At 47.9% G+C, this 9,248-nt stretch overlaps 1 protein-coding gene across 6 annotated transcripts in view; it reads left to right on the top strand.

The window, feature by feature from the left end:
- The first annotated feature begins 248 nt into the window (after positions 1-248).
- DENND2A (DENN domain containing 2A) overlaps positions 249-9,248 on the top strand; it is a 57,596-nt gene continuing 48,596 nt past the window's right edge. For 4 of the 6 annotated variants that reach the window (XM_090144171.1, XM_090144151.1, XM_090144177.1 and 1 more), the window contains exon 1: positions 257-382. In XM_090144171.1, coding sequence (XP_090000297.1) covers positions 276-382 — 107 coding nt within the window. In that variant the 5' untranslated portion in view covers positions 257-275. Of the gene's footprint in view, positions 383-9,248 lie in introns of all 6 variants that reach the window. The other 2 variants (XM_031589787.2, XM_031589786.2) reach the window with 1 other exon arrangement.

Here is a 9,248-nt window from a genome sequence, read left to right as displayed (position 1 = left end):
TTGGGTATTTCTGTTCGCAATCACACAACTATCCTGTGCGCCCCGTTTCTTTTTAATCTGCCGGCCCTTCCTTTCTCGCTGTGTGATCCCGGTGGGGTCCCTTCCAACCCGGGACACTCCGTAACACACGCAGCAACTCGCAGCCCGCTCTCTGCCCGTCGCGGTTGGCGCGGCGGGGGCGGGTCGGGGCGGCGCTCGGGGCGGAGGGCGGGCGGCCGGGGCCGGGCTCGGGGCTGGTGCCGGCGGCGGGGGCAGCGGCAGCGGCTCGGCGCTGCATGGCGGGGCGGGCGGGGAGCCTCCAGCCTCGCGTCCGCAGGCCGCCAGCACGGCGCCGGGCAACGCTGCCATGCCGGGGCACGGCCCCCCGCCGCCGTCGAGGAAGGTAGGGTGGGCGGCCCCGGGGGTGCGGGCGAGCCGCCGCTGCTTCCCGCGCAGGAGATCGATCGTTTCGCGTTTTTGTTTATTTTTTTTTTCCCTTCGTCACCCGAAATGCCTTTTCTTCCCTCGGCGGTTCGCAGGAGGGGCAGGAGCCGGAGGGCCGTGCCGAAGCCCTCCACCATCTTAGCGAGGGTGGGGAAGTGAGGAGAGGGCGCTCGCTGGCCCTTGGGGGAAACCTGCTCTGATAAGTGGCCAAACCTTCTGTAGTATTAGCGATGTCCTGCTTCCTTCCATCCTCTTGACTCTGTGTACCGCTCTACTCTCCGAAGAGTAGAGCAAAAGCTCGCCTTTCTCTTGCTTTGCTCTAATTTGAGAGGAACATCCGCACCCCGCGTGCCTTTATCCCACTTGGGATCCACGAGAACATCTCAGGAGAGAAGCGCCTTCCCGCTGGGAATGGGCAGCGCTGCTGATGGGGAAGGCATGGAACCTGGGGGCAGGCAGGCAGACTGTACTGCAAGGGACCGCCTGCTGTGGACTGGGGGGTGAGAAGCAGACTGGAATGTCCAGTGGACAAGGTGCAGCTGGGCCATGTGCGGAGGTGCTGCTCCTGGTGGAGATGGAGCTGTCTGGGAGCAGTGAGGCCTTGGGGTGCCCTGGGCTGTGCGTGAGCCCCGCAGGGGTGGGTCATAACCAGTGAGCGTGGCGTGCTTCATCATGTGCTGGTGTTTGAGTAGGGCATGATTTATTTCCAGGCCAGGTCAGCAAGCTGTACAGACCCCATTCCTGACCCAGAGGTGTTTGCTGGCACCCTTTCCCTGGCCAGGGGGCAACAGCGAGCATCTCCTGCACAGAGCTCATTTGGGGCAGTGGAGAGAAGCGGAGGGATCTCTGTGGAGCCTTTGCTCAGGCTGTGTAGATGTTGTTGGGAAGACACTGGTGGATTGTTTGTTGATGGCTACCTTATCAAATGCCCATTTCTTGATTTGTGGTAGCAAAGTCCTATAAAGCATGCTGGCTCCATTTCTGAACCGCCAGAAAGAGTCATTACTGCATCCTGCCAGAGGAGGAATGCGTTTCTTCGACCCTTGCACTGTTTCTGGGTTGTTGTCATCAGCGTAGTGTTTGTGGATTTGGGTTGTTTTTGTTTTTTAAGTAATCCAAACTGCTTCGGCATGTGGGATTGAATACTTACCACCTTGGGGTAGACTTGGACGGAGCCGAAAAATGTAAGGATGAAACCGAGAGGACAGCAACAAGATGTCCCAGTGCCTCTTTGTGGGTTCGAAGAGAACACACTGAAAACAAAGGGCATTGGAGCAACCCGGGATGTTTAAAGCAGGCTAGAGATTTATAGCTCAGCTGGGACCACTCTCTGCCTTTGGGCTAGAAGGCTGTGTGCAGGAGCCTGGGCAAGCCACGGGCACGTCCCCTGTCCCACTCATCAGCCTGTGCACAGTCCTCCTTGCAGACAAGCACAAGTTACGTGTCCCAAAGTGCTACTTTCCGTGGTGTCCCCAGCTCCCTGCCTTGGGAAATCTTTTAGGACATTTTGTCTGCAGAGTGAACCACGTGATGCTAGTTGTTCTCCAAAAACAAGGAGGGCATTTAGATCTCTTGTCAAGCGCTTACAGTATGCTTCTCTTTCTCTCATGCCTGGTGTTTTTATGTTAAAAGTTTTCTTTTTGACAAGGAGATGATAAATACCATATCAGCTACAAGGCTGTGTGTGTGATGTTCAGGGGTGATCTAAACTTAAACTCAGTGGAAGCTTTGTGATGAGTTAGTCTGGATATTGGCCATAGCAACCAATTTATCAGGACTGTAATTAAACCTCTGTTATGCTCTGTGCTCTCGGAACACAGAGGCAAATGCAATCCTTGCCCTACATGTATTCTCCAATGAGAGCCAGTGTTAAGCATGGGTGGATGCTGGGTGTTTCGGAAGTGCCAGGTAAGGGTTCTGTTCTTTGGGTCCTCTGTAAATGTTTCATCCCAAACAGTTAATTCTCTCTTCTAGCACCTGACATTATTTCCTGTGTTGAAGCTGCTCCTTTTTAAGTGGGGGCCAAACCAAGGGGAGAAAAGCCTCTTTAGTGCACTTAAGTCCATGAGAATGGAGAAGAACCACTCGTAAGCTCTTGTAGAAGCTCTTTGATTTTGATGATCAGCTCTCTTAGGCATCCAGAACTGGGGTATAAGCTCTTTAGGGAAGCATTTTTTAGTGGAAGGATTTAAGTACTACTGGCTGATATGTCTGTTGGCAGGATCCCAAGAGCTGGCTGGAAGAGGCCTCTACTGCGAAGGAAATGCTGAAATAAGACTTTTAATTAACTTGCATGGCAGCTCCTTAAGGGCTGAGAAGACTCCACAGGGAAGAAGTGAGTGGGATGTAGCTAGGAGGAAATTCCTTGTTAGACTTGAGCTCTGAAAGTAAATGAATGAGCCTGGTTTTATCTAGGCATGGCTTAAATAACATTGCATCTGGGCATTGTTTTACTCAGACAAGACCGGAAAGGGACAGTGTTCTCTCAATCGTTGCTATGAAATACTGTGGAAAAGACAATAGAATGCTTATCGGACTTAGAGGATTTTTCTTTTTCACCTCTAAACATCTTTACCAACTACTGGAAATAAAAGGAAAGGCTGAAATGTGTGAATATGAACGTAATTCTTGGTGGTTTCAGGTCTTAGTGAAGGCCAAATAGGACTGCCTTTATTCTTTGTTTCCATGGTCAGCCCAGCATACTGCATGACTGAACTCCAGGTTCTTGGCTTCAGGCTACGCTTTTGCAGCTTTGACTTCAGCAGAGGCCATGGTTGATCTTGGATCTGGGCCATTTCAAGGTCTTTGTTGTTGGTATGGCACTGAAAGGCACCATCACTTTGTTAAATATAAGACAGTACTAGAAGTCCCTTAGGCCAGTCCTACTGACAGTCTAGCCCAACCTATTACCCTTTCACCAGCTAACTGGGTCAAGGCACCCTGTATCTGTAGTTATAAGACTAAAGGTGCAACTTAGAAGAGATATGTCCATGTCTGCCATGCCATGAGTAATTCCTGGGTTGTGCACCGGGCTCACCTGGGACGAGGGCAGATCCCTGGGCCCTCTGTGTTGCAGTAAAGTCCTTTTGGGCTGGGGACGGGCAGTGTTCATGCACCAAAAAGGAGCAGAAGATGGCTTTTCCTGAGCACTGCCTTTGCCTGTACGTATGCTGGCCCACAGCCAGGATGGAAACTCTGTCCTCGTGAGCAGAGAGAGAACTGGGAGGGGCGAGAGGCAGTGGGGCCCAGGAGCAGAGGGGTTGAAATAAAGGCAGTGACCTACACAGAGAGCAGCCTCTGGGTGCTTCACTCATTGCTGACACTTGGGCATCGACACAGGTCATTCCTGGGTATGTGACAGAAGATGAGAGTAGAAAGCAAAAGGAAGGATGCTGGGCAAGTACATTAGGTGTTGTTTGGCTCTGCAATGCCTGAAATGGGATCTGTGAATTCTGGCTAGGGCTGTGCTGTGGCAGTAGTAAGGCAGTCAGGGGGGCATTACTTTCTGTTTAACCATGCCATCCTTAAATGAAGCAGGTCTGGGATCCTTTGTAAGTCAGTATTGCTAATGCTGATGGAGGTTTATTTCATGGGTCTTGTTCCTTCTAGCAGAGAGCTATCAATCTGGTTTGGAGGTGGTAGTAAGATAGGCTCTGTGCACAGGTGCTTGTAGCCATCCCCAGCTGTCCTCATTAGGCATCACAGTGTGTAATTGGATTTGCTGAACAATCTGGTATTTGAGGTGCTGATCTGGTTTGGGTTTTGTCTTGGTTAGGTGTCTCTGTAGAAGACTGCATGGTGGAAAACCTTGGGGAAGCGCTTAGAAGAATCCCTTCTGGGGACTGGCAGCCCACTGGAAAGGCTGTTTCAGAGGACATGGATTTACTGCTGTTTATAGCCAGAATTGTTTTAAATGGCTAGGTACTCCAGGTTTTAACTAATTCTCCCTTTAGGAATAAATGTGGTGAAGTGTTTCTGTGATCCTTCCACATTTAAATATTCTGTGGATGCCCCTCACTTGTTAAGTCATTTAAGCAGACGCGTAGGTCTGTGTACAAGCTTCCACCCTTCCAGCACAGCCCTTGGGCTTCCAGTGCATCGTTTCCCTGTGGGAAGGTAGAGTGGGACAGTGTGCAACACAGCCTCACATCTAATTGAAGACAGTGGGCTTTGAGCATACACTTAAAATTAAACACCTGCCTAGGTGTTTCCCCCATCACAAGCAGTCTCGCACACACAGTTGTATTCTGTTGGATCATTTTATATCAGTGATATCCTTGAACAGCACTTTCCTCTTCATATCCTGTGAGACTCCTTGCCAAGCTCTTGCTGACGAGGCACAGTCCTGCGAGCAGTTCAGGTGAGATGCTTTCACCGCCCTGGTATTTTGCTAGCACCGTGAATAGGCATGCATCTGCGAATGATTAAATCAACCCATCAGGGTGTCATCTGGAAAGGAACAAACGCTGAGCTTGCTTTGTGGGCGGGGGGAGGATTAGATCCCCCTCTGTATTTTCTGCTGAAAGCTCTTCCCCTCTGCAGATGTGCAGCTGCCGGCGTTCCTTGCCAAAAGGCAGCCGTGACTTACAGAGCTGGGAACATGCACACATCTGTTTGCAGAGGAGAGCGGGGAAGAGGCCTGCTTCTCCTGTCCTGGGGGATTATGTTCTCATGATAGGGAGCGCCAATTTTCATGGAGGGAAACGGCGAATTTCTCAGGGCAGCACGAGGGCACTTCATAAATACGAGTTCTGTTGCTAGTATCAGCCACACAACACCTTCCTAAATTAAAAAGGAAAGAATTCCCAAAGACTTCTCATACAGTTGGAGCTTTTTCTCTTGAAGATAGATCTATATTTTGCTGCTAAACATGCTCTGAGCATAGGCTGTGTGTTTCCTTGTAGGTAAGAGTTGAGTCTTAGATCATCCAGAGCTCGTAGGGACTCTTCAGAAATTAGCATCTGGCCAAAACCAGAGATGAGATATCAGTGTCTGCTGAAGTCAGTGGGATCTTTTCCATGAATTCGGTGAGCTTGGGATCAGCAAGCTGTAACCGAGAATCTGTTTTTCCCTGCCCTGACATGTTAGGCTGTGTGCATAGCAATTTGTGGCCCGGTTCTGCAAGCATACTGAAAAGAGATGTGTAAGGCGTTGAGCTTTTTCCAGATGATGTAAGAAACCCTGATCTTGCTGGCTGCCCTTTTTCAGCTATGTCAAACTCGGAGAAAAGTTTTCTGTTGGGAGATCGACACACGCTGTAGTTGGCTTTGTTGTTGTTGTTGTTGGGTTTTTTTCATCAGATTCCTCTTTACCCTGAAATTACTTTGAGTGACTCCAAGTTCAAATCTTGCCTTGGTGTCACCTCTCAGGTAAAACAATCCTGTACTTGTGTTGGTGAAAGACAGTGCCACTTCTTCTGTGCTTGAGCTTGGCCTGTTGGTGTCCTCGTGTTTGTGTAGCAGGAAACTTTCCTTGTAGGATGACTGGTGGGAAACAAAGGTTTCCCCTGTTAAATTCCTAAATTTCTCCATTAGACAGGGAGAGGCACTTTTGGGCATATTTAAGGAAAAACAAAGCTGCCTCTACAAGCCTCACATTTTGTAAAACATTCAAGATTTGATGAGGTTACTTTTAAATAATATATTCTGGTCTATATATTGTTTAATGTTCCATTTGCGTAATGCTTGTTTGGGGCAAAACTATTTTTCTCATCCAAAGGAATCTGGAAGCATTGTCTGAACAAGGGATTTGCCCTGCAGGAGTAGTGAAGCACTTCAGCTCCAAAGCGAGATACTGCAGGAGCACAGATCCCAGCTTTTCTGTGCTTCATAGAATCGCAGAATGGTTTGGGTTGGAAGGGACCTTTAAGATCATGTTGGTCCAACGCCCTGCTTATAGGCAGGGACACCTCCCTCTAGGCCAGATTGCTCAAAGCCCCATCCAACCTGCCCTTGAATGCCTCCAGGGAGGGAGTATCCACAACCTTTCCGGGCAACCTGTTCCTAGTGTCTCACCACCCTTACAGTAAAGAGTTTCTTCCTAATATCTAGTCTAAATCTACCCTCTTCCAGTTTTCCCTTTGACCTGCTGGCTCACACTTGATGCAAACCAGGATGCAGTTGGCCTTCTGTGCTTCGTACCAAACTGTTCACATGTGTTGATGATCGCAGTCCTTGCTAGTTCACACTCCATTTGGCCCTCTACTCAGGTTGTTGGTTGTTTTTTATAAACTTCAAGTTCCATGTAAAGGTACTTTTTGGAGCAATCAAGCCTGATCTTGGACATTCCTTAAAGATAGAAAGAAAAAAGACATTTTCAAAAAGGGGCTGGAAACAGTTCATCACCAACCCATTCTTTTTTTTGCTGAAGGGCTTAAGTAGTTCAGCTGTTGTGCTGTTTCTCTTGCACACGTAACTCATTCTTTTTTAATTTGTGAACAGTATTTTGCAATAGAGGAGATTTTGGTACGATTACCCATGAAATACTTGAATGCAAAATTAAGCAGAAGATTGTATAATGCAAGTTTTTCTTCAGCAGTTGCTTCAGTGTGTCAGCAGGACTTGGTGATAGGCTGATGAAGCACAGCAGGATGTATCTGGATGAGGTCACCAGAAAAACAAATTTTGAAAGGAGAGCTTAAACCTTCAGAATCTAGCTACATTTTGCTAGGAGATGACATTTTAAAATCGAGAACCCAACTTTGTATGCTTCCTTCAGCATGCACCAGATGCTTCTTTGAATCTCTTTTTCTCTCTCTGAGCACACTGTTTTGTATTCAAATTCTCAAAATCAATTTCAGTTGATCTGAAACCATAAGAAATGTATTCACCCAGCAAATCTATTTGTGATTTCTTAGTTTTACGTGATAACTAATCACGTATTCTCAAGTACTGTGCACCTCTAATATTTCCTTTGCTCAGGAAGGCATGTTAAAAAAAACAAACAAACAAAACCCTTCTTGCTAGCCTGTTTTACTGCTGAAATGTCCCTTCTGCCATGTTTTTCTTTTTAATACAAATGGAACGAACCTGCTAAGAGAAGCAGACGGCAGATTTTTATTAAGTAAACGCTATCCAGTATGAATGTTTGAATTACATGTGGAAGAGATGGGAAGAAGAATGCCTAGTCGAATGCCAAACATTTTTCATACCAGCCAAGAAGTAAATCAAGTATAGCTTTGCATAAGCTCTTCTAGTTGAAGAAAATGTTTGGGGAATTTCCCCTAAAACGTTGACTTTGGGCTTAGTTTGCCAGTAATGTCCATAGCAATACTCTTTTCAGTAAATCTGGCCATTATTGAAAGATCTGTTTTGTTCAGCCATGGATAGCTTGAAGCAACACCTCTGTATAAAGAAGGTGGTTCTGGAGAGAGATATTTCCCTAAATGGCCAGTTAGTAGAGTATCTAATCTAGCGGAGTGTGTTTATTTGTTAAACTTACTGTCTTCCGGAAGGAGAGCCTCTTTTCTAGGCAGAGCCCTTCAAGCTGAGTTTGTAAAGCTTATATTTTTGGGGGGCAAGGAAAATGGGAACTTCACAGAGGAAGCTGTGGAACACTGGGGTGTTACAGCGTTGTCCTAGGATGGCCACCTCTCTCGTAGTGTTGGTTATCTGCTTTGGGAGGCCTCATCTCTTGTCCTGCAGAAAACATTTGGACTTCCTGATGCTGCAGGGAAATCTGTAGGACTTGTTCCTCCCAGTAGAGGCTTAATGGGGCTGAGCTGAGGGGGCTTTGCTGGGGCTTCTGTGGACCTGTGCATGTCAGTGAGGAGCAGAAACAAGGTGAATGTGGAGAATTGGGTGCAGTACAAGCTGCACCATGCTGGGACCACATCAGTGCCTCGAGCAGGGCTGATCTGCATTAGAAATAGCGTGGCCAGCAGGAGCAGGGAGGTAATCATCCCCCTGTACTCAGCACTGGTGAGGCCGCACCTCGAGTACTGTGTTCAGTTTTGGGCCCCTCACTACAAAAAAGACATTGAGGCCCTGGAGCGTGTCCAGAGAAGGGCAACGAAACTGGTGAGGGGTCTGGAGCACAAGTCCTATGAGGAGCGGCTGAGGGAGCTGGGATTGTTTAGTTTGGAGAAGAGGAGGCTCAGGGGAGATCTCACTGCACTCTACAACTTCCTGAAGGGAGGTTGTGGTGAAGAGGGGTTTGGCCTCTTCTCCCAGGCAATGAACAGGACCAGAGGAAATGGCCAAAGTTGTACCAGAGGAGGTTTAGGTTAGACATGAGGAAGAACTTTTTCTCTCAGAGTGGTCAGGCACTGCAGTGGCTGCACAGGGAGGTGGTGGAGTCGCCGTCCCTGGCAGTGCTCAAGAGGCCTCTGGATGAGGAGCTGCGAGATGTGGTTCAGTTTGTGGTAGCAGTGGTAATGGGAGGACGGTTGGACTGGATGATCTTACGGGTCGTTTCCAACCTTGTGATTCTATGATTCTATGATTTCATCTTGCATTGGGCTGGAACAGCAAATGTTTATGACTGAAGATGAAAAAGACTGATATTTACTGAGTTGTACAAGGGGTAGGGGTTTCTGATAAGGGTCTGGCTTCAGAAGACTCCTACTTGGTATTTTGTTTTGGGTGTTGTAAAATACGCTCTTGTGAAATGCATTCAGTGCTGGCTGCTCTGAAGAAATGTGCTTTTCCTGTGCACAATAAACAGCACTGGGGCCTCATCCAGGACAACAATGAAGCATCTTGGGTGGAGTATGCCCTTGTGGTTACCCTGGAATACAAAACTTGGATGCACTTTCTCTGGGTTGGAAGCTTCTATTAAGAAAGCTCCACTTCAGTTATGAGATAAATGCTTAGTGGAGGAAGTTG

This window comes from Phasianus colchicus, chromosome 1 (genome assembly GCF_987193195.1).
Source record: "Phasianus colchicus chromosome 1, bPhaCol1.hap1.1, whole genome shotgun sequence".
Classification (NCBI taxonomy): Eukaryota; Metazoa; Chordata; class Aves; order Galliformes; family Phasianidae; genus Phasianus; species Phasianus colchicus.
The sequence above is the reverse complement of the archived record's forward strand: the minus strand, read 5'-3'. Positions and strand labels throughout refer to the sequence as shown.